Below are 25733 nucleotides of genomic sequence, written 5' to 3' on the forward strand. Positions count from 1 at the left end.
GTACTATAGGTATCATTAGTCCAATAACTGATTTCCATAACAAAGACCTGAGAGGAAACTAGAAACTTCCCTCTGAATCAAAGATTAACTGATATTCAGTAGTTTTTAGGCTACATATACTTCGTATAATACTGTTTTAATGCTTAACACATATATCTGGTAAAAATAACTTGTGGTTTCACCAAAATACACATCTGAATTGGGGAGGGGGGAGGAGGAGGGATGGCATTGGGAGTTATACCTGATGTAAATGACAAGTTGATGGGTGCTGACGAATTGATGGGTGCAGCACACCAACATGGCACATGTATACATATGTAACAAACCTGCACATTGTGCACATGTACCCTAGAACTTAAAGTATAATAAAAAAATTAAAAAAAAAAAAACATCTGAATTAAGTGATCTATTGACTCAGCTGTGTGTGCCACACACATAGATACATAGAGATGGAGCTGTTCAATAAGCCATGAGATGCAGAAGACAAATGAAAACTCCCATACTCTATGTTGGTATTAATCACATATAGCGTGTTATCTCAACAAGCTCAATGACAATGTTCTCCAGAGTGGCTTAATTAAGCACAGCAGCTAAGAAGCTTTGGTTTGGGCACCACCTAATGGCAGAAAATGTTTTTGTAAAATTCTACTTTGCTTCCTGTGACTTGCTAACTTTTTGTATTTTAGTTTACACTGCTTTAGAAAATGTCAAAAAAAAAAAAAAAGAAGAAAATGTCTGCCCTTTCTTGACCTATGTTAATAAAGTGTTCCATTTTCTTGAGAAGATTAAATCCTTTCCATGCGTACTTTGGAATAAGTTGTCTTTTACAGTGGGAAAAATGTAACGATGAAATGAATACTCTAAAATTTCTATTATATCTTTAAATATTTAAATTTTACTTCATAATTAAGAAATACATTTTAATTGAATCACTTTGAGTCCTCAAACCCTTCTGCATTGTATATCCTCATAATAACCTGTCACAAAGAAAACAGCATACATTTCTGAAAAAAGGTACTTATTAGAATTCAGTAATTTTATGTATCTGATTAGCTGCTAAAACTACTTCTGAATGTATAAAGAGTGATATACACACCTTTAACATCACCATACACATTTAAGTTTTTGCAAGAGATCCTTGCCTGAACATAATGTTCATTTTGTTAATCAACAAAGACGTAAAATATCTGTGGTAATATAGAACAGATAATCAATGTTTTAAGAAAAGATATTTATTATTTACACCACTGAAATTAGTCCTGTAAGAACAATATACACCATGTTTCTTTAAAAGGATCAATTCCTTTCAAATACAAGAACTGTATAAAGCAATACTGTCAACACAAAACAGTGGTCACATTACATATCTGCAGGCTTAAGCATTGCAAATAATATATTTTTTTAATCATATGGCTAGATATTTTCACTGAAACAGTGTTAGCATTTAGACGAGAGATAGCTGGAACAGAACAAAAACTTTTTGTTCATGCTTTTTAGGAATGAATCAGTGATATGTCCCTTTTAAAAATTTATTGCCTTTAACTGCTTTTATGACAATGGTTTTAGGCAGATTATACTTAGCCACCAAAAAGAGACTCATTTTTGTTCCTTAGTTTTTATTCTTCAGTCTTCTGTTTCTCATACTAAGACACAGCTGTATCAAGACTGACGTTTTCCAGCTTTACTTGGACATGTACACACATACAGGCCTAACTGAGACCGCTCAGAATTTAGAAATGTAACTAGTGGCATACAGAAGAGAAATTGTGTCTATGACAAAGGAATAAAAAATTCTTGATAATTTTAAGCATAACAAACTAGGTTCTTTAATCAAAAACTTTTTTTTTTTTTTGGTTTTAAAGGGGAAAGCACTAGTTTCAACATGGGTTTGGTCTTAGATTTAGTCAGACAATAACACAATGAGACAAGAACACAAAACATAACTTGTTTCCAAAGTCACAAAATGACATTGTTGAGCATACATTTTTCTCCACTGTGTGTGTGTGTGTGTGTGTGTGTGTGTGTGTGTGTGTGGTTGGGGGGGGGGGGGGGAGGGGTCAGCAACCAACACTGGAGAAAATATTTTTCAAGAGTAACAGAATATTCATATAGGGGACAAGCATTTTTTTTTTTAGCATATTGCTATCATCTTCAAAAAATATAAAATTAAATTTACAAAAAACTGGAAGACGAAGTATAAGCATTATGGTATTTGCTTCAGTGTCCAGCACTATCATAATGATTTCTAGCATAAAAGCAAGAAGTTCTTGGATCTTAAGTATCTTCAATAACTGTCAGTATAACTTGTAACTATTGTCCTTGCTTCTTTGAGAGATATCTGCAAGAAATAAAGATATCAAAGCTGTATCATGCTAAATTCATGAAGATAACCTAACTTTCCTCCCAAAGGAGTTTATTCTAATAACGAAACATTTCAAGATGAGTATTCTTAATAATCACTTATATCTACTGATTATGTGCATGCACAGTTCTAAGTACAGGTATTAACTTATTTAGTCTTCATAACAGCTCTAAGGAGTTTCTATTAGAATTATTCCTACTTTACAGGCACAAAGAAGTTAAGCAATTTGCCCAAATTCACACAGCTAGAAAGTGGAAGAGCCTAGATTCAAAACAAGGCTCCAGAGGTTGTACTCATTGACTATCACTCCATACTGCCTTACTTCCAATGTGAAGGTCACTATATTAACTAGTATTGTAACTTCCAAATACAGCTCCAACTCCATAAAGATCCTATTTTTCTTACAGCAAGACAGTGGGCAAAAGATGCTAAAGGTCTTTGATCAAGAGTGTAAAAGATACAAGACATTAACTTACTAAGCAAACAAATGTTTTTCATATTGTTTAATAGAAATCTACCACTAAATTAAAAACGTGATCTCTATTTCTCACATTTACAAATTACTATAATTGGTGGTGGGGGGATGGGGAAAGAGTTCCTAAAATCAGCAAACCTGAACATGTTTTGCTGGTACAATTTGCTCACTTTGTGGCACTGCACTAAGCATTTACTATCTTCATGACTCAGTTACATTATCTGCAATGCAAAGATGGGGGTAAAAATGTCTGCTTTGTCTTCCTATTAGGATTATAGACTCTTAGAAGACTTGTGTCAAAGTGATCTGAAAAGTCAAAAGTGGAATCTGAAAAGCCAAAGTGTTATTATTACACAAATAGTTTATTTTGGTGCTGTATTACTGGAACCAGATCCCTAAAGATCTAATTCCCCCCAAAATACTTGTAATACATAGTAACACCTTCCACTTATCCGGGGGCTTTTCTCTGTCTCAAAACCTTCATGTTTATATGCAACACCTATATAGATTTGTGTATACATCTGAGTTTAGATAAAAGACTGAAAGACTATATACCAAGATGGTAACAGTGGTTATCTTTAGAAAGGAAAATCATGAGTAATTGTTTTTTTTAGTGGGATAAAGTTTTCTAATTTTTCTGCTACACACAAGTTACTTGTAATTTTTAATAAATAAATAGATGAAATTTTTACATGTGTTTTATTTTATCCTTACATTATGTTACAGTATGAGAAGAGGGATTACATGATTCATAAAGGAGTAGCCTTCCTAACATCACAAAATAATTTACGGGCGGCATCACCAACATATGCTAGTCTCTCAATCTTCTAGAAGTATTAAAGAGCTTACAAGAGGTATGTTTATGAACAAGTTAGAGGTTAAGATGAAAGGGGAAAATACTTTCGGGGATAGATCACTGGATTAGAAAATGTTTTAGAAGTCACCTATTTTAAATAAAAATTAAGACAGCTATATAAATACTGGGGTCACTGATGAAAAATAATTTTTTCTTCATTGATGTAAAAAGAAAATAAATAAGCAATTAAAACTTACCTTTCCCAATATTTGTGATTTAGATCCAAAAAGTCATCTAATTTTGCTATTTCCTTGAGGTACTGAGTTAATTTTAAAAGTTCCTTGTCTTTATCTCGATTTAGGTGCGCTTTCATAAAAGGCCTTATCTATTAGGAAACAAACATTACTCAACACATCACAATGTGATAAGGAAAACTAACAAATCTATACTATCATTTCAATTAGAGTTAATGAGGTTAAAATATCACCAAGAACATAAATACTAAAAATTACTTTTATATTAGCTTAAGTAGAAAGTCATGTATAATGTTTACAAATGACAAACTCTCCCACCTATTTTACCGAACATTATCTTTTCAATCTGAACCTGACAACACCAGCTTTCTTATAGCACTTGAATCCATACATAGCTACTCTACTTTGCAAAACTACTTAGCCCTTCCTGCTTCCTATCATTCTAGTTGCTTCTAATTAATTTCATTCATATTTTATTCATAAAAATTTAACCCAAATACCAGCTTGATCTAACAGTAGTGAGATACATTTTAGCAATGATTTTTATTTTATTTTTCTATTAAATTTGTATATAGCTGATACCATTATACATTTATATAACCTATTTCCTCCTACACTTTATCATAAGCATTTTTATCATTAAATTCTCCATTAAAATCATTTTTAATTATGCAAGAGTTTTCCATAAAAAGAACTGTCATATTTTTCAAATGTTTAAGGCTGATTTATTTTATGATGAAAAACAGTTTAAAAAGCATTATTTCAAACCACACAAGTCAGAATAATAGACTGAGGTAGGGGGCTGCAATTAGTAAGGAATATCATATCTTGACTTGAGTGGCGGTGCTATGAATGCATATGTTTATATGCAATCTTTATCTAGATTTTTGCATATATCTATGCTTAGAAAAGACTAGAGGACTATACATCAAGATGGTAATAGTGTTTATCTTTGAAAAGGAAAATCATGAGTAATTTTAGTGGAATGAAATTTTTTACAAGAATTATCTTTACAGTTTGTTAAACTATAAACGTATGCACTTTTTCTTATTTTACAGCTTCAATAAAGAATTCTGCTGTTTTGTGAAAGACATCCGCTCAAATATCTTGATACAACTCAAGATAGTCTTTCAATAATTTTAAATTAATTTTGGATAATATGATATAACTAAGATTTACTTCAAAATATTGAGAGGGAAGTAGGGTATAGAGTAAACAATAATCATCCATGAATTAATAAGCTAACTTAAACTGAATAATATCTACATAGGGGTTTAGGCAATTTTATATAGTTCTGTTTATATTTGAATTTTTCTGTTATCTTTAAAAGAAAATCATACATATTCCTAAAGCACACATATTCTTAAAGCACACATGTAAGCACTGATTTCATCATACTTAGCAAAGTATTAATATATTCTTTTGACTTGGAGAAAATGAAAATTGGTCATTAGTTATTAATTTTACACAGTTAACACTGAAAAATGAATGATATTTAATTACTGTCACTTACTGAGAAGCAAGAACAATGAGTGAGCCCAAAGGAGTCTACTACCATATCTATTAAGTGTAAGGAAGGGTTTAAGTATTTTTTACATACTTTACTTCTGTCAATGGAAAAACACCACCAGTCTGAAATGGACAGAAGAAAATTTTCCCAGGTATTCTTCTCTCATCAGAACAGCTTGGTGCCAGTGACCTCCACCCTGTTACCAGGCTCCCATACTGCTTGAAGGGCACCAGTCAGAGCTGTCAAAGGGAGTCTTCTCAGAAATCAGCATTTGTGGGAGATACCACTTCCAAAAAGGCAGTGCAGCAGTGCTGTCTCCCAGCAGCATTGAATGTGGGGGATGAAGACGACGCTTTACAGGGCCTTGCTTAGGCCCTGGGGATGGGAGTAAACAGAGGCATGATATGAGGATGTAGTGAAATGAGTTTCTGCATAATCCTGGGTGATAAGGTAATGTTTTAAAGTATTCCTTCATTCACTTCCTAAGGACTAAAAGGCAACAGATTAACTTTTAAACAATTAATATATAATGTACTAAAGTGTCCAAATTTAAACAGCAGGAAATTACAGGGTTGGTGGGTAGTAAATAAGATTTTCAACCCAAGGCTCTGCTAAGTTATTTTCACTTTCCAAACATTTGCTCTTAAGCACTATTAACAAAACTAAAATATTCTAATGATTCTGGTTCTAAAATTTAAAATAAATTAAGGGTGAAAATCTATTCACCTAATTGACTTCACTTGCTCCAGTATAACCACTGTTTACTGTATATTTTTAAATATTGATCTAAGTGATCACTAAAAGGACAGGAAACCACCCTCTTGTCTCAGGTCAAGGAAGCATTTTTAGAAACTTAAGATTGTCTAGATTAGCTGAATTCTCCTATATCACAATTTCCTTGTATGGACAATAAAAATGGAGTTTTCAGCCGATAAGCTGCTTTATCCGTGAACAAGATTCACATTCTTTTAGTGTAATTCTAAATTCATATTCACAGCACCTTCCATATATTTCAAACCTTATGACTGACAAACTTATGTTTAATAGAACTATTTTCAAAATAAGCAGTCTTATTTTTAAGATCTACATGAAATCTTTGAGATTTCTACCAAGCGCACTATGAAAGCATGGTAACAAAACACAGTATTTGAGGTTATTTCTCCATTTTAGAACTGTTTCTGAACTGGGCAAAGTCACTCATGCCTGTAATCCCAGCACTTTGAAAGGCTGAGACAGGTGGATCGCCTGAGCTCAGGAGTTCGAGACCAGCCTAGGTAGGCAATGTGGCAAAACCTTGTCTCTACCAAAAATACAAAAAGTAGCCAGGTGTGGTGGTGTGCACCTGTAGTGCACCCAGCTACTCGGGAGGCTGACATGTGAGGATCACTGGAGCAAGGGAAGTCGAGGCTGCAATAAGCTATGACCATGCCACTGCACTCCAGCCTGGGTGACAGAGCAAGACCCTGTTTCAAGAAACAAACAACAAAAAACCCTATCTGTTTCTATGATGGTGTGGGCATATCTTTAACCTTAATCTTAACCTTTAATCTTTAACCTTAAAAGAGGTTTTCATGAAGTGTTATCTTGGGTAGATTAATTTTATAAAAAAGAGGTTTTCAATAAAAGACATACAAGGACCACCCATGGAGCGTCTAAATCTACCTCTGGAATTGGAATTTAGGGGATGGGGACATATGTTTTTTTAGGAATTCTTTTAGTGGGTCTACTAAGTACGGTCTTTTAGAAACCCTACTGTAAAGTAACATAAAGAAATAGACATTTATAATAACATCTCTCCCTGCATCAAGAGATGAATGGAACTCAAATGTTGGTTAGGAAAATACAGTTTCTTCTAAACAAACATGAAACTAATGACAGTATTTTTTTTAAAAAAAGCTAAAGGTCTCCTCAAAAATTATTCCTTGACCATCATGGGCTCACCTCCTTGCAAGAAAAGGTAATAACCATTAGTTTCACAGACAATTAAGTTTACATCAATCACATTTCTTCTCAAGACTCAAGAATACATTTTTGTACCTTATACCTGGTGAAGCACATGTAAGAAAAGCACTCCTCCCCAAGCCTTAAACAGAAACCATTAAGGACAAATAACCACTTTTCTTCCAAGTCAATAGTTTTTATACTTGTGGCAATTCACTACCTAGATTAGCATTCTTTCCCTAAAATATCCTCATTGTAAACAAAAAATCAAATCAACAAAAGAAAGGTTTAAAAAATGTACTTTAAGTTTTTCCCTCTTGTCTTTTAGAACTACAAAACCCAGCTAGTAGAAAAGTTTAGGACTGAGGATACAAACATCTCAGTGTCAGGACTGCGACTTCAAGTGGAGACTCCATATGCAACAGTGCCACAGTATAGAGCTATCTTTTCCATTTTCATATTGCGCCAACATGTAATCAACTATGGGTACCAGAAACTTTTAAGTTTCAAATTTCACTCTTACCAATTTTACAGTTACCAAGATGAAATGTCACATAAGATTGCATGCAATTGCATGCTAGGATTGTCACTGACTTAGGAACCAAGTCACTAGAGTCTAACCCAAATTCTGCCATTAGCCAGTTACATACACAATCTTGGGCAAGTCAGGAACTTCTTCAACCTCAGACTGTTTCCAAAGTTAAGAAGGTGGGGAAGAGATGACTGTGGTTCCTTCTAGCTCTAGCAACGTCTAATTCTAAGACCTGTACTTGCCCTCTAGGAATTTTCAAAAACGTCTTTAGTTTCAGTTTAAAAAGAAAAAACAAAGTACCCTTACTGCCATTTCTCAAGCTAACCAGAATGTTTAAAATGCCAAGATTTGTATACCTAAAAAAAATAACTAATGATTTTACTTTTGATGCTAAAAGTCAATGTTGGGAAGCCCATGTTGCTCCCACACAGCTAATTAAAAATAAAATACTTGGGCCAGGCACAGTGGCTCAAGCCTGTAATCTCAGTACTTTGGGAGGTCGAGGTGGGCAGATCACGAGGTCAGGAGTCCTAGATCAGCCTGGCCAACATGGTGAAACCCCGTCTCTACTAAATATACAAAAATTAGCTGGATGTGGTGGTGCGCTCCTGTAATCCTAGCTACTCAGGAGGATGAGGCAGGAGAATCACTTGAACCCAGGAGGTGGAGGCTGCAGTGAGCCGATATCGCACCACCACACTCTAGCCTGGGCGACGGAGCGAGATTCTGTCTCAAAAACAAACAAACAAACAAATACTTGGATGAACTAGCTAACTATGGAGACATCAACGCAAAAAAGACAAAGGTCAATTTCTACATGAATTGTTCTCAAACTTTTCTTGCCTGTGACATAGAATACAGTACTTCCAAAAATATATGAAATTCAACAGTGCTTACTACAAAAGTTCTACCACACAGTCCAGATTACGTGAGCATATAACAAGTAAAAGTATGTCTTACCTTTAGTCCATTCTGTGGGTTCATTAGAAAATTTCTCCCAATGTCATCAAACATAATGGTGTTTTTCTTGCTGTAAAACTCCGAAAACTTTCCCCATATAACACCAAGAGGCTTTACCTTAGAACAAAAGTTTACATTTAACTCAAATTTTATCAATATTTCATCCTGTCTTAAAAGCAAGAATACTGCAAACTGCCTTGCAGAACAATGCCAAAGCGTTCCTTTCCTCCTGTGAGACAGGTGTGAACTAATTATTAAATGCAACCCACTTTTAAGCACAATGCATTTTGCAATACTGAAACTTCTGAAAGGTTGGTTCACGTCCAACTGAACTACACCCATTATAAAACTTTCCATAATTTTAATGTGAAGATTTTGGGTAAAATAAATTAATTTTTTAAAAATCCAAAGTAACTGTTTAGATGTCTACTATGCAGTCACATGACTTCCTTGGTTAACACATTGCTTCTCAGAGCTTGGGAGTCACATGGAGTCTGCTTTCCAAACTAGAACACCCTAGTCAAAAAAAATGTATTTGGCTCTTTCAATTGATAATTTAAATATTTTATAGAGGAAAAACTCATTTTATCTTTAACTCAGTGGCACAGGTGCATAATTTCTAGGGAATTTGATTGCTTAACTTCAGAAGCACCATATTTTACAAATTCTTACTCTTATTTCTGAATTGTTAAACTGAAGCTTCAGAGAGATAATTTCTCATATAGTCTTACCTGTTGGTATTTGTGTAAAGTCTCTGTAAGACCACACAGGAAATAACACTGATTGACTATAGGGAGAATAAGTGGCTAGGTGCCAGGTGAAAGATGACTTTTCATTATGTACTTTATTCTGTTTTTAGTCATTACACATTTGGAAAATTTTTTAAATTAATTTTTAGAAAATTACTTTTGCTGAAGACAAAAGTCTTATGGTATTATGAGAACAGAATGTAATAATAAATATATGAGATTAAGTGGTAATAAATAAATAGTGATAAAGGTTGTCACTTTAAAATTTTTTTCCTCCTATAATTTAATTTGGAGAAAGCTTTTTCCTTCCTATTGTTCTGCCTATTACAAAAAATGTTAATGAAATATTTTAATTTACTAAAATTTTACTTTCCTGATTTTCTTTTTTTGCTACTAATCTTGTTTACTACTGAAATAGAAACCGCCCACTCCAGCCCTGCGAAATAAGACAAATATATAGGAACTAATATAATAAGCCATATTTTGAGGATTTTTAGCTAACAAAAGCCTCAAGAAATATGACAACAGAGGTCACTTTTTATGACATCCAGAATAAAAATCCTATATCCTCTTAAAAAATGCTGTCACTTGGTAATTAGGTCAAGCACCATATATATGTTTCCCAAAACACAAACTACTTTGTTCTCAATTAGAAAAGTAATATTGCTAACTATAAAAAAAAACTTGAAAATACTGAAAAGCACAAAGGAAAATTTTAAATCATCAATAATCTAGTCAGTACCAAGGACAATAATTCAATATTCTGATATATTGGCTCTAGGCATTTTTATAAACAAGAGCAGCCTCAGAGAGTTGACAGGTTCTTTGTTAAACTAAGAGTAATCCTGAACCAAACAAAGGTTAAGAACTACTTTCTAATGGCTTACAACAGTGTTCTCTAAAATACTTCTTTCACTTGAATGTGTCATGAAAATTTCTAAATCATTATATATCCTACCACATCAAATGATGAGCCACAGTTCCTTACATAGATAACAGTAGTTTATATATCCAATTCCCTACTGCTGGATATTGAGGATTATTTTTATTCCTTTTTCACGGTTATAAAACATGTTTAACATTTCCCTAAGTAATTTTTAACATTAAGATTTTGTAAATGTATTATTTTACTTTAGTATATAATGAGTTATCTTTTTCCCGATACATGCAGTATTTACTTTATAGAACAAGTCCCCATGCCCTTAAATCATTCTATTTATGGTTTTCATGATTTTAATACCATCTCCCCTAAGGTTTCCTCGTATCCTAAGTTCTCCTCAATTCCTATTAGTTTGGGTGTTTTTATTTTATTTTTACTTTATTTTGTTGAGATAGCAGCTTGCTCCATCACCCAGGTTGAAGTGCAGTGCCGTCATCTCAGTTCACTGCAACCTGCGCCCTCCGGGTTCGAGCAATTCTCCTGCCTCAGCCTCCCGAGTAGCTGGGATTACAGGCGTGCACTATCCAGCCCGGCTAACAGTTTGAGTGCTTTCAAATGGTATGGACTGTGTCTCACTCATCTCCTTATTTCCAACAGTGCCAATCACAGGACCTTCCAGATAGTAGGAACTTAAAAATATAAGTAGTTACTTGACAAGTAAAATAACTGGTTAGCCCAACCCTTTTCTCTGATTGTTCTTGTTGCTATTCTCTAGCATCACCCCAAAGTACATGCATCATGATGCATCAGCTTTTATTACCAGTTTCATACACGGCAGAGTGAGTATTTTCGTTTGTTCCTAGTATCTTCCTTGATAATATTCAGTATTTTTCTCACCTACTCTGCCCAGTAACATTGTGCTGCCATCAACACAGGTCAATTACGCACAATCACAAGTTCCTTTCTTGACAGTCCTGCTTCAAGATCCTTAATTTTATCATTAAAACTCAAATCTTTCAACCTTAAATACATTTTGCTATGTCAAAACTCAACCATTTTATTATTCACTCAGATGAATCTCTATAGTCTTTCTTTAATTTACTCCATCACTATAAACATAACAAGTACACTGGAAAATAACCATGTCATTAAATAGAAGTAAAATGACTTCTTACGTCTATTAATCCTCTCCTTGGAGTATGTACTGTTATCATAGCAGCACTATCCAACATGAAAGTAATCTTATAATTTGCATTTGTGCTCACTCCCAGCTCCTATAAACACAAATATTCATGAGGTTAAAACATAGTAATATGGAAAACTTCAGATTTTCTGAATATTCTAGCTGCAATTTCTCATAATGCCAACTTTCTACATCACTGGCCACTGCATCTTGCTGAACAACTAGGAAGTATTTTAGTTTCACTTAGCTAAGTCAATAAATGCTAGACCAAGGGAAATAAACTAGAAATAGATTACTTCCTAATCTCCATTTTAGGAGAATACTGACTCTTTAAGTATTACACACCAGAGCAAAAGAAGGAAAATAAAGTATTATTGTAAAATGAGGAAGAATGTGGGGGAGGGGACAAGCTTAGTTATACTTTTTCTTAAAAAAAAAAAACTTATGGATTCAGTACAATCCACTTATTAAACACACTTTAAAAAAAACCTCTACTCCCAATAATGGCATTTATCTATATACTAAGTGCCCTCCAGTAAGAATAAAATTAATTCAGTTCTAGAACTTTTAACAAGACAAATGCAGTTTGAAAATATTTTTAAATGGATTGCTTTCTAACACTTACTTTCATTTTAGCTTCAATCCACTTCATATTTGTTGCAGCTAAAACATGAGGAATGATAATACAATACATATGAAAATCTTGAATTTCTTTAAAAAAAATCTGTATAAATAAGTTTTCTAAGCAAAACTAAAAGTTTAAATGCATCAGAATTAACAGTCCCTAGCATCCTTATGGTAATTTTCTTTTAAATATTGATAAAAGTAAACTTACTGCAGTGTGTCTTCAAGACAGAATAAATTTTAAACAACTTTTATCTATAAGATACAGGTAACCTATGCTCAAAAGAACTCTGAACCTAGGAAATTTATAAATCAAGACCTAAACTCTCTTTTAAAATCAGCCCTGACACTCTTATCACCCAAACTTAAACTCGGGTGACTGGATCACTTTTTTCCATGTTCCTACTTCTGGGCAATGCACAGGTATACACAGTGTCAATATAAGCATATTGTTATGTGTCAAAAGTTTATGTTGAAAACCAGCTAGTTAGGTTCAATGAAAATCTGCATTTTGTCAGTCTCAGCAAATTAAAACTCTCTGAGTCTAGCAACTTCTAACAAGAAATCTGAGACAAATTCAGAAAGTATACCTGCATCATGTATCTGCTTATTGTCAGACATTAACCAGCTTTGGGATCATTAATACTAAACTTAAATCCTCATCTTTATGTGCTCTCCTGGTTTACTGGACTAAACTATACAGGTATAACCAAGTAAAATGTTTAAAAAGAGAAAAAGCAATTTAATTATCTGAAGTGTGTGTGTAATTTTTAAAAGCAAAAGAGGAACCTGAGTTCTCAGAATAAAAAATCTTCAGCATGCACACATACAAAAAACAGAAGAATCACTTTACACATACGAAACTGGTCAGTTGAGCTAAAATTTTAAAGACTGTTGTATCTCCAATGAAACCATCATAAGATAGAAAAAATTAATTCAGTACTTATTTAGTATCTGCAATTACCAGATGAAAAACAAAAAGACTCACAGCTAATAAAAAGTTTCTAATTATTAAGTAACTATATGTCAGACATAGTACTAGTTGCTATATTGATACTTCTATTCTTACAACTAACCTGTTATAGTTATCTTCGTTTCTCAGATAAGGAAACTAAGGCTCAGAGAGATTAAGTGACCTGCTCAGTGTCACACAATAAGAAGACAGTCAGAATTAAAATCTTAGTCTATTTAGCTCCAAAGTGAAGTACTCTTTTCAATGAACTACCACAAAATATCATAGTTTATAAAAATAATTTAAATATATGATTGTAAAAGGTTCTCAAATTTTATAAGTCTAGTTTAATAACATTTAAAGCATAAACTTTTTTTCTCAAATATCATCTTAGATGTCAAAGTTCCTAAACAAAAATTTGCTTACCAGCAAGCTTTCTTCACCTTATCTTACTAAACCAGAAAATTATATATTTTGACGATAATTTTAATCTTAACAGCTGTGAACTCACATATTTGTGGGGAGGAGGGATGTAAATCAATGCATTGCTTCATTTTTCAAGAAAATCTTGCTACCAAAAAACGTTAATTGAACTGAATAGTGTGCTTACTATTACAGTAGATATACTTCTTGGAGCAAACTCAGTATCTTATCACAGACCTGTACATTCTTGAAATGGTCCATAGACCACAATTTCAATGTCACTGCTTTAGTCCACATATTAATTTTTCCTTAAGTAATTCAAGTTGCCTTTATTTCCAGAGAACTATATCAGTGTGATTTATTTTTAAACACCTTTTTCCAAGTATTTTAAAACTGGAGTCAGGAAAAAAGGAGAAAGCAAAAATATTCTGAAGCATCAAGAATTCCACAGCAAAGATCAGAAGGAAAGGCTGGGCACGTTGGCTCATGCCTGTAATCCCAGCACTTTGGGAGGCCAAGGCAGGAGGATCGCTTGAGCCCAGGAATTCGAGACCAGCCTGGGCAACACAGCGAGACCCTAAAGATATGTCCCCAGTTTAAAAAAAAAAAAAATCAGAAGGAAAAACTTCAAATCAAGGTGGGGTCATTGGGAAAATTAGTTATTTTTATTCTTATACTATAATGTACTCATGTCCTATACTTACATTAACTATCTCACTGGTATTTGGCAAATATATGTGTAAGTTTATATTATGATACACACTTCATTTTAGAAATTTGCTAAAAAATGAAAACTATTTCATATTTAAACACAGGTCATTTTAAGTCACATTTTATACAGCACAATAATATATGGAACAACCTTATTTCCACAGAAATCTAAGCAAAAAAATACAGCTTACACCAAATAACAATGTCATAATCTTCATAGGCAGATGTTAGAAATTCATGAAGATATGGTCGCATTAACTCTACCCCAGTCTCTGCACAAGACCTGTGGTCTAAAAGAAAATTGATAATTATTAGTTTACCATCATGAACAAGTACCTAATACCAATTATTATAAAATGTAATATATTATGAAATGTAATATAAACATTCCAGTGCAAACTGCTTCAGAATGAATTATACTGGCTGACAAAAAGATGTCTTTCAAAACATACAATTTAAAATCCTTAAGATCCAGTTTTAGTCGATCAATTTTGCTCAGTTTGCAAAAAGCAATACTGAAAATACAGGCTTAACTGGTAACCTGTAAATTTTTTCTCACCTAATCTCTGAAGTTTAGATGTTATTTTTTAATAATGAAAAACAAACTATGTCCACTTATACTCACCTTAATCATCTATCTTGCAGATATAATCACATTTCATCAAAATGATAGGGCCAATTAACCAATTAATTAAATTTTTAAAAACTATACATTAACTTTTATTTTAGGTTTAGGTTTAGAAATAAATTCCAATATCAGAAGTTAACTATTTCTTGCCAACATTATACACAAGCGGAACATCTTTCTTTTTCAATGAACACAAAACACTTTTTTTTTTTGAGACAGGGTCTCACTCTGTCACCCAGGTTGGACTGTAGTGGCACTCCATAGCTCACTGCAGTCTTAATCTGGGCTCAAGTAATCCTCCCACCTCAGCCTCCTAAAGTAGCTGGGACTAGGTGCATACCACCACATCCAGCTAATATTTTTAGTTTTTAGTAGAGTTGAGGTCTTGCTATGCTGCCCCGGTTGATGTTCAACTCTTGAGATCAAACGATCCTCCCACCTCAGCCTTCCAAAGTGCTGGGATACAGATGTGAGCCACTGCACCTGGCCTACATGAAAATTTTAAATTCAAGAGTCTGCTTGAATATAATTAAACAGAAAACTAGTGATAAAATATCAAAAATAATTTTTTAAAATATTCCTTATAAAAAATTATAATCAACAGGAAATCATATGGTTAAATGATGATGCATCCATAAATTAGAACACTGGCCAAAAAAAAATGTATATACATATATATACACACACACACACACACATACATCATTCATAATAAACAATATTTTACTGAGATGATGTTCAATCTGTTATTAAATAATTAGAGGAGATCCATACAAACAGTCTAGAAGATATATATCAAATTATTAAGAGTGGTCATCTTTGGGTATCACTATTACAGATGACTTCTTTTTTTGGTCATCTGTATTTTCTACAATGAGCAATTTACTTTTGTAATAAGAAAAGTTTTCAAGTATTTCATGAGAACCATGAGTTGCTAAGAAAAAAAAAGAAAAGAAAAGAAAAGAAAGAGTTGTTGTGGGTAACAGAAAATGAAAAGTATCATTAACTGACTTACCAAATAATGTATAATCAACATCTAGTACCAAAAGCTTTTTCCCTTCCCTGGGAGGATTCAAAATTTCCACTTTGTACTCTTTCACTCTGCGAGAAATTTTCAGTAGGTTTTCTTCCCTAATTGAAAACATATAATTAGATAAAATATTCACTTATTCTCACATGACAACTGATTATTTCCAAAGCGAAAAGCACTCACCTATTTTCTACTTCAACTACTTCATCTTCAATATCAAAGTCATTAACAACATCATCATTGTCAGGGGGTGGACCTAAGACATCTTCCTATTAAGATGGAAAAAGTTTTGTTTTACCATATTATCCTTAATATAACAAATACATGCATAGCATAAAAATCAAATGAGAAATACAATTTGAGTTACAGAGTCCTTTAAGCCCACACTGGAAAATCTTGACAATTAATAATTCATTATGTATGTTTCCTGGGCAGATTTACCATATTAAATTTGACCATTTGCACTACTACTATACTTACATAGTTAATACCACATTCACGGTGCGGGTTTTATTTTTTGATTGCTAGACTGACAATTTTACCACAATTAAAACTATAATACAGCCGGGCACGGTGGCTCAAGCCTGTAATCCCAGCACTTTGGGAGGCTGAGACGGGCGGATCACGAGGTCAGGAGATCGAGACCATCCTGGCTAACACGGTGAAACCCCGTCTCTACTAAAAAATACAAAAAACTAGCCGGGCGAGGTGGCGGGCGCCTGTAGTCCCAGCTACTCCGGAGGCTGAGGCAGGAGAATGGCGTAAACCCGGGAGGCGGAGCTTGCAGTGAGCTGAGATCAGGCCACTGCACTCCAGCCTGGGCGACAGAGCTAGACTCCGTCTCAAAAAAAAAAAAAAAAAAAAAACTATAATACAACAGTACAGTATAAATCATAGTATCTTCAAATGGACAAATAGTAACAAAAAGTAAACATTTACCAAGCTCTCCTCACGAGTTCCCATCATCATGATTTTAGTATTTGGTTTCAGTTTGAGAGCTCCAAGCTTAACATCATTTTCTGCAGGTTTGCCTACAATACAAGCAAATGACTGTTTTCTCACAGGTGCTGGTTTTACTATTCCGTTATACAAAACCCTAACATTAAAAGGTTTGGTACACACGTCACAGCAATTTTTGTTGTTTTTGTTTTTCCTACATTAACAAATTGTTTCTGCTGAATTAGTCATATCTAAGACACTAAGAAGTCAAAATTAACACAAGGGTTATTTTCTCCCCAGTTCTATGTTAGATGAACACCTTTATTCAACTACCTAAACAAAATTAATTCATGTTTTATTCTGTTGTTCAAAATGAATATTACTGTTTTCCAGGAAGCCTTAAAAATTGAGTGCCTAAGAAAACTGTAGATTTACTGTTACTCAAAACTCAGTCTTCAATGATATGATAATCACAAAACACCATAAAAAATGCCTTTTAAACTGGATATGAATACTGCCTGTAATTTTTAAATGTTGTCTTTACTTTTGAAACAGAAAAGATAATTTGGGAAGAGTACAAGGCCCTTGGGAAGAGTACAAAACACTGTGCTAAAAGGCAGATGTCAGAAAATAAATGAGTTTCATAAAGGACTTCTGTGTTAAAGGTTTAACAAGCAAATACCAACTGTCTAAAACATCAAAAGTAATCTTAATAATCATGGTATTTTCAAGGACACTTTAATATTCTCACTTTTACCACTAAAACAATTTTAATAATATTTCTACTAAAGAAATTGCAAAAGGGAAAGACTTACTAAACAACAGAGATAGCAAGTATAAATTATTAAACAATTATACTCAAAATAATTATTAAAATCCATAATACTAAAAATTCAATGCAAAAAAATCTGAAGAGGGGAGAGAATTACCTTTAACTTTGAGTCCAAGTAACTTTTGGCGTTCTGGAAGCACTCCTGTAAGGGTCTTGAGAAACTGTTTGAGATCGAGCACAGTATCATCTTCTGAAAGTGTGGTCACTGAATACTCCTGTCCACCCCATTTTACAATGATAGGGAGAGCCATTCTTGAAACATATGAGGAAGCAGCTTTCCTTCAGAAAAAAAATACCTGGAAAGAAAGACAAAAAGTGAACAAGTTAAAACAGATACCGTATACTGAAGCCAAACTTTTAAGTTTTATGTGTACACTTTGAGCCCTATTTTACAAATGATGACACAGAGGATTTTTGTCCATACAAGAATACTACCAGAACACCAAAAGATCCTAGGACTCAAAGTTAAATTCACCTACACTCCTACTTTTTGGCTTAGAGTTACTACTTTCTTTTCTTTCTTTCTTTTTTTTTTTTTATTAGCACAAACACATTTCTTTATTAACCAAGGGCTGATCCTAATTAATCCAACACACTTTGAAATAGCTACATGTAAAATGTTTGTGATAAAGATAACTGAACACAGTAATGAAAAAAAAAAAAAACAGTATGGAGATTTGCTCATTGAACTGAGCTTGGTCATTCTTTTAGTTAATTCCTGTCCAAAGTGACGATGGAATTTTTATTCTACTTTTTCATAGATCCGAGTACAGGTGACATTGTTCATGACACAGTCCACCACTAATTTCCCATCTTTCAATTTTCTTGTTATTGTGCTTTCCTTCCCATCCCACTCCTGATGCTGAACCAATGCACCATCTGTAAAGCTGCAGACAGTCTGAGTTTTTCTGCCATCAGCTGTGGTTTCTTCAAATTTCTCTCCCAGAGTACAAGAAAACTGTATTGTTTTCAAAGTGCTCTCAGTTTTTATGGTGAGGTTTTTGCCATCACAAGTGATGATACTACTACTTTCTAATACTCTGACTCTCACTGTTCAACTGGAAATGTGCAATTATGAGCTACCATTCCTCCTGCTCTATTTGATCAGGTTGATGCTACAGGCAAGTCCTTCCCTGATAGACCATCAACGTTCATTTAACATTTGAAAGGTAATGTGGTGTAGTTAAGAACACAGACTCTAGAGCCAGATGACCTGGGTTCAGATCCCGGATCTCTCCCACTTAGCTATCTAACTTTGAGAAGTTACTTGATTCTCAGTGCCTAGGTTTCTTCATCTGTAAAATAGGGATGATGATACTACCTACTTCTTAGGGCTCTTATGAGGATTAAATTAATTAACATTTACAAGTTACATAGTGCCTAGCACCTAGTAAACACTACATAAATTAAGTATTGGTTAAACAAAAATCTTTTTAAACTGAAAGTTTATTATGTTCCAGGCAGGCACTGTGCTAAATAAACAGTAAAGAGCCATTATTGTTTCATATTTTATGAATTGAAGTTTTTACACCATCTCAGTAGAGAAAGTAATTTGATAAGTTTCCCCTCTTTTACAATTAAAGGAAACAACAGTTTTGAGAGGCTATGTAATCTGCACATAGACACAAAGCTAGTTACAGAACAGGTCTTCTAACTAAATCTTAAGTTTCTTCTCCTCCACTATTCTCTCTCTTCAGTTGAAAGTGCAAGGGTTAAGACATCAAAGATCAGTGTATTAGCCTGTTTTCACACTGCCAATAAAGACATAACCAAGACTGGGAAGAGAAAGAGGTTTAATTGGACTTTACAGTTCGAGAATGGCTGGAGAGGTCTCAAAATCATGGTGGAAGGCAAAAAGCACTTCTTAAATGGCATGTGGCAAGAGAGAACGAGGAAGAAGCAAAAGCAGAAACCCCTGATAAACCCATCAGATCTCACGAAACTTAGTCACTATCACGAGAATAGCACAGGAAAGACCGGCCCCCATGATTCAATTACCTTCCCCTGGGTCCCTCTCATAACACATGAGAATTATGGGAGATACAATTCAAGTTGAGATTTTGGTAGGCACAGAGCCAAACCATATCATTCTGCCCCTGGCCCCTTCAAATCTCATGTCCTCACATTTCAAAACCAATCATGCCTTCCCAACAGTCCCCCAAAGTCTTAATTCATTTCAGCATTAACCTCAAAGTCCACAGTCCAAAGTCTCATTTAAGACCAGGCAAGTCCTTTCCGCCTATGAGCCTGTAAAATCAAAAGAAAGCTAGTTACTTCCTAGGTACAAAGAGGGTACAGGTATTGGGTAAATACAGCCGTTCCAAATGGGAGAAATTGGCTAAAACAAAGCAGTTACACGGCCCATGCAAGTCTGAAATCCAGTGGGCAAATTTTAAAGCTCCGAAATGATCTCCTTTGACTCCAGATCTCACATCCAGGTCACGCTGATGCAAGAGGTGGGTTCCTATGGTCTTGGGCAGCTCTACCCCTGTGGCTTTGCAAGGTACACCCTCCCTCCCAGCTGCTTTTACGGGCTGGCATTGAGAGTCTGCGGATTTTCCAGGTGCACGGTACAAGCTGTCGTTAGATCTGCCATTCTGGGATCTGGAGAATGGTGGCCCTCTTCTCACAGCCCCACTAGGGACTCTGTATGGGGGCTCCGACCCCACAATTCCCATCCACACTGCCCTGGCAGAGGTTCCCCATGAGGGCCCCACCCCTGTAGCAAACTTTTGCCAGGGCATCCAGGTGTTTCCATATATCTTCTGAAATCTAGGCACAGGTTGCCAAACCTCAATTCTTGACTTCTGTGTACCCACAGGCTCAACACCATATGGAAGCTACCAAGGCTTGAGGCTTCCACCCTCTGAAGTCACAGCCCAAGCTGAACATTGGCCCCTTTCAGTCATGGCTGGAGTGGTTGGGAAACAGGGCACCAAGTCCCTAGGCTGCACACAGCATGGGGACCTTTGTCCCAGCCCACGAAACCTTTTTTCCTTCCTAGACATCCAGGCCTGTGATGGGAGGGGCTGCCATGAAGGTCTTTGACAGCCTGGAGACATTTTCCCCTAGGTCTTGGGGATTAACATTAGGCTCCTTGCTACTTATGCAAATTTATGCAGCCAGCTTGAATTTTTCCCCAGAAAATGAGTTTTTCTTTTCTATTGCATAGTCAGGCTGCAAATTTTCCAAACTTCTATGCTCTGCTTCCCTTGTAAAACTGAGTGCCTTTAACAGTCCCCAAATCACCTCCAGTGCTTTGCTGCTTAGAAATTTCTTCTGCCAGATACCCTAAATCATCTTTCTGAAGTTCAAAGTTCCACAAATTTCTAGGGTGGGGCAAAGTGTCACCAGTATCTTTGCTAATACATAACAAGAATCACTTTTACTCCACTTCCCAACAAGTTCCTCATCTCGATCTGAGACCACCTCAGCCAGGACCTTATTGTCCATGTCGCTATAAGAATTTTGGGCAAAGCCATTCAACAAGTCTCTAGGAAGTTCCAAACTTTCCACATTTTCCTGTCTTCTTCTGAGCCCTCCAAACTGTTCCAACTTCTGCCTGTTACCCAGTTCCAAAGTTGCTTCCACATTTTCGGGTATCTTTTCAGCAATGCCCCACTTCTACTGGTACAAATTTAGAGTATTAGTCTGTTTTCACGCTGCTGACTAAGACATACCTGAGGCTGGCCAAGGTGGCTCACGCCTGTAATCCCAGAACTTTGGAGGCTGAGGCAGGTGGCTCACCTGAGGTCACGAGTTCAAGATTAGCCTGGCCAACATGGTGAAACCCTATCTCTACTAAAAATACAAAAAAAATTAGCCAGGCGTGGTAGTGGGCGCCTGTAATCCCAGCTAGTTACAGTTCCACAATGGCTAGGGAGGCCTCAGAATCATGGCGGAAGGTAAAAAGCACTTTTTACACGGCAATGGCAAGAGAGAATGAGGAAGAAGCAAAAGCGGAAACCCCCGATAAACCCATCAGATCTCATGAGACTTATTCACTATCACAAGAATAGCACAGGAAAGACTGGCCCCCATGATTCAATTACCTCCCACTGGGTCCCTCCCACAACAAGTGGGAATTCTGGGAGATACAATTCAAGTTGAGATTTAGGTAGGGACACAGCCAAACCATATCAGTCAGTAAATACAAAACCCACGGACACAGAACTAAGCACACAAAGATTATATAGTGGCTGCTACTCATGTAAATAACCAAACATACGTCTCTTCCTGCATAAAGCTTTCTACTTTTCATAAAACTCATTCCTCCCACAGTCCAGAGAACTGGATTTTCTAATCTCAACGTATTGGTATTTCCAATGCTTTCACTTATTTGATGAAACATCTGATTGTACTCTTCATGCAACTATTAGGACCAACTGCAAGAAAGAGGGCAAATTTTTAATTTAAGCATCCAAAAATAATTTGAAAACAGTGTCTCCTACTAAGAGGCCAATTACTAGAAGAGAGCACCATAAATTCACTTTTATATTTACTCATATATGAATACAAATATGAACTAAAAATGTATACTTACTCCTATGTTTACAACGTGTTCTACTGAAAAAGTAAAGCAAGTGTGTTAGCTTAGGGTAATGTATTCCATTTTACACAGAACTGTAACAAATGTTATATTCTTCAATTAAAAGTGGACCTTTTGAGTTAAACCGAAATACAGTTGAAATACTTTCTGTAAGAGGTAAGAATAAAAGGGAATCCTACCAGAGCTAGAAAGGCAACCAGCACTAATATCGCATATACTGTGATGAGTAGTAGCGCAGAGTTTGGAGTGAGATCATCTGAGTTCCAGGTGATTCTGGACAAGTCATTGCTCTTCTAGACTAGTGGTTTTCAAAGCGTGGTCCCTGGGCCAACCAACAGCATTGACCTCACTTGGTAATTTGGTAGAAATGTAATTGGGGCGGAGAGAAGGGACTTAGGAATCTGTGTTTTAACAAGGTCCATCCTCCTCACCTCTAATGCATGCTCAAATTTGAGAGCCAATGCTACAGGCTCTTCAATGTTTTCAGCCTTAAAAAAAAAATGCCAGAGGGTATGGGCTTTATATGGTTAATAAAGCAGCATTAAAAACGTTATAAAGCACCTATCCCACAAGTGGAAATTCCAAGTTGGCAAATGCCTTAAAGGGCCAAGCAAAACAAACACCATAAAAATTTTAAATGCATATGTCTTTAAGATTTGTTTAAAAGTGACTGAACCTTATTTCATCATTATTAAGACCATTTACACCAATGAAGCAGTGTGACATAAACGCATGAGCTATTTTGCTTTCACATTTAACCTTCTTTCTTAGTGTCTTGCATCATTTCAGATCCCATCAGATTTATAAACTGAGAAACGATTTGGGGTGTGGGGAGGAGTGAAGTTGGCAAACCCAAACAAGCAAGCAAAGAACACACTTCTATACGGTCAACCTAGGGTGAAGAATATCTGTTTACGTTCGAGTTCTGCCTAACATACTGCGTTGACTTTGCCTGGTCAATCTACCTCTCGACCTCAGTCTTCTCAACAAGATGAGGCTACTAATATTCACTGGACAGGAGTAGTGTTAAGGCATGAAGTAACACCTGTGATAGCACTTTGTAAACTGTAAAATGCAATACGAATAGTGTTCATGATGGAATAACAACATGCTAAACAATTTAATTATCTCACTGAATCTTTACAATCCTGAACCAATAGCTGTTGCCTCATTATACAAATGAGAAACCTGAAAGAAATTAAACTTGCCCAGGACCACAAACCTAAAAAGTGGCAAATGAAGAAATTTTAAAGTATAGCAGTAAAAGTAACACTTTGGGAATTAATGGGAGGCTAACTTTCAACAATCCCAGCAAAAGGTAACCGTGAAGCACTAAGAATTCAAGGCGAGAACCGCACATCAGCAACAACTGCGAGGTGATGCAGCGTCGGGGGCTGTGCTGACTGATTTAGGGTAGCATCAGGAGGCAGGTGGAGCCTCCAGACCAAAAAGGTCGGGATGCTTTCAACAAGGAGTGTGAGAGCAGGGATGGACGAGCCTGAGAAGATGGAGGAATGAAGTCTAGGGACGCAAAAACCACTGGGAAACAGAAAGCCCTAGAAATAGGCGAGACGGCTGGATAGGAGGACAGCAGCCCCCGCGACTAAGCGGCCCGGGACTAGGGGCCTGGGCGTCGGACTAGGACAGACACTATCCCCAGCCCGCCGCAGTGCAAGCCACGCCGCGAGTGCGGCAAAGCCACTGTCCCCGAGCCCCAACAGCGTCTCCATGGGGAGCGCGCCAGGGTGCCCCGCAACCCCTCACCTGGAGCGCGGTGGAACCAGCCACAGCGGACGCAGAAACCGGCCGCTGCGAGACCGAAAGCAACCGGAAGTGAAAGGCGGGACCGGAACCGGCTGAAAAACCGGAAGTGGGTGGTTTGAAACGGAAATGTGCTGAGGACTGAACAGCTGTTTCCTTTGAATCTCTTCGGGTGCTAATCAAACGGCCGCTGTGCGGGATCCCCACAAAGCCACGAAGAAGCCAGGCCTTTCCGAGACTGTAACCGCTGTGCAGATAACCCCAATCCCTGGGTACTGCTCTCTCGTTCTGCGCGTGCGCTCGCTCTGGGCCGGGAGCGGGTGGGTGCTGCGGCGTGTGACGTCTCTAGTAGTGTCGGAACTGGGTGTGCTGCCTTCCCCAGGTGTCCTGAGGTCTTCGTGAGATTCAGGGCTAGGATTCGTGTGGCTATATCATGTTTCGGATGAAGCTTAAAAGGTGATCTTTGAGAACTGAAGACTTGAGACCCCTCCATGGGCCCAGGGACTGCGAACACTAATAATTTCAGAGAGGTAGAATCTGAGGAAAATCTCCAATCTATGGGGAAACGGAAGAGAGTCAGGAAAGAGAAGGGGCAAGCTTCAGTGACTCAGAATCCAGGAAGCAAGTCTCATAGGAGAGCTGCGATCGAGGTTACCATACTGTATCGAATCGTCCCAACCTTCCCATCCATACTTCCATACCGCCTTTCCTCTGAATGCAAGGAAAGCCGGTTACACAAACGCTGACAAAAGAATGTCAGACTTGAAAGGAAATTCAGAGCAGGCCCCATCTGGTCCATATAGCGAACTCCCAGTGAGCACGACGGCAATGTAACTAATTCATGTTTCCCTCTTGGCAGTGAGGGAAAGGCAGCAAAGAGCCAAGTTTTGTATCTTAACAGTTCTTTAGTTAAGAGGCACACGCTATTTTGCATTCTTCCCTACTTTTTGATAATTTTTGGCTGCACTAGTAATGCATGAGTATCTGCTCATTTAAAAAACTCAAACTTTTTTTCAGTGAAAAGTATGCCCTTTTCTTCAGAAGAAAGTCTTAATGAAAAAAAAAAAATCATTGCCCAGACCAACATTTTCAAGCATTTTCTCAAATCATTTTCTAGGAATAGCTGCATGGTTGTGGGTCTTACTTTGAAGTTAGGTGCTCATATGTGGGAGAGCTAAAAAAGTTGACTCCATGGAGATAGAGTAAAATTGTGGTTACCAGAGGCTGGGAAAGATACAGAGGGAGAGGGAGATGAAGAGAAGTTAAAAGGAGCAAAAATACGGTTAGACAGAAGAAATCAGTTGTAGTGTTCCACAGCACAGTAGGGTGACTATAGTAGTCAATAATTTATTTTATATTTCAAAATAGAGGAGAAAGGTTGGAATAGTCTCAACACAAATGATAAATATTGGCCGGGCACGGTGGCTCATGCCTGTAAATCTCAGCACTTTGGGAGGCCAAGGCAGGTAGATCACTAGAGGTCAGGAGTTCAAGACCAGCCTGGCCAACATGGTGAAACCCCGTCTCTACTAAAAATACAAAAATTAGCTAGGTGTGGTGGCATGTTCTGTAACCCTAGCTACTCGAGAGGCTGAGGCATGAGAATCGCTGGAACCTGGGAGGTGGAGGTTGCAGTGAGCCA

The 25733-nt window shown here is 36.4% G+C and overlaps 1 protein-coding gene across 1 annotated transcript; it reads right to left on the minus strand.

The window, feature by feature from the left end:
- Positions 1 to 1214: 1214 nt before the first annotated feature.
- UBLCP1 (ubiquitin like domain containing CTD phosphatase 1) lies at positions 1215 to 24373 on the minus strand. Its single transcript, XM_023218838.3, has 11 exons — positions 24095 to 24373; positions 17879 to 18077; positions 16950 to 17041; positions 16194 to 16279; positions 15996 to 16111; positions 14544 to 14642; positions 12268 to 12305; positions 11635 to 11733; positions 8831 to 8947; positions 3891 to 4018; positions 1215 to 2338 (listed from the first exon to the last, which is right to left on the minus strand). Exons 2-11 carry the CDS (start codon positions 18030 to 18032, stop codon positions 2311 to 2313), a joined length of 957 nt encoding a protein of 318 aa, XP_023074606.1. The 5' UTR covers positions 18033 to 18077; positions 24095 to 24373; the 3' UTR covers positions 1215 to 2310.
- Positions 24374 to 25733: the final 1360 nt, after the last annotated feature.

Source organism: Piliocolobus tephrosceles, chromosome 4 (assembly GCF_002776525.5).
Source record: "Piliocolobus tephrosceles isolate RC106 chromosome 4, ASM277652v3, whole genome shotgun sequence".
NCBI classification, from domain to species: domain Eukaryota; kingdom Metazoa; phylum Chordata; class Mammalia; order Primates; family Cercopithecidae; genus Piliocolobus; species Piliocolobus tephrosceles.

Bases quoted from the DNA above. Each gene is read 5' to 3' on its own strand.
- UBLCP1 (XM_023218838.3), bottom strand. From the start codon at position 18,032: ATGGCTCTCCCTATCATTGTAAAATGGGGTGGACAGGAGTATTCAGTG. The intron at 17,042-17,878 runs GTAATTCTCTCC...CTTGTATTGTAG, and splicing joins ACTTGGACTCAAAGTTAAAG to GCAAACCTGCAGAAAATGAT. The intron at 16,280-16,949 runs GTAAATGTTTAC...CCATCTTAATAG, and splicing joins GAACTCGTGAGGAGAGCTTG to GAAGATGTCTTAGGTCCACC.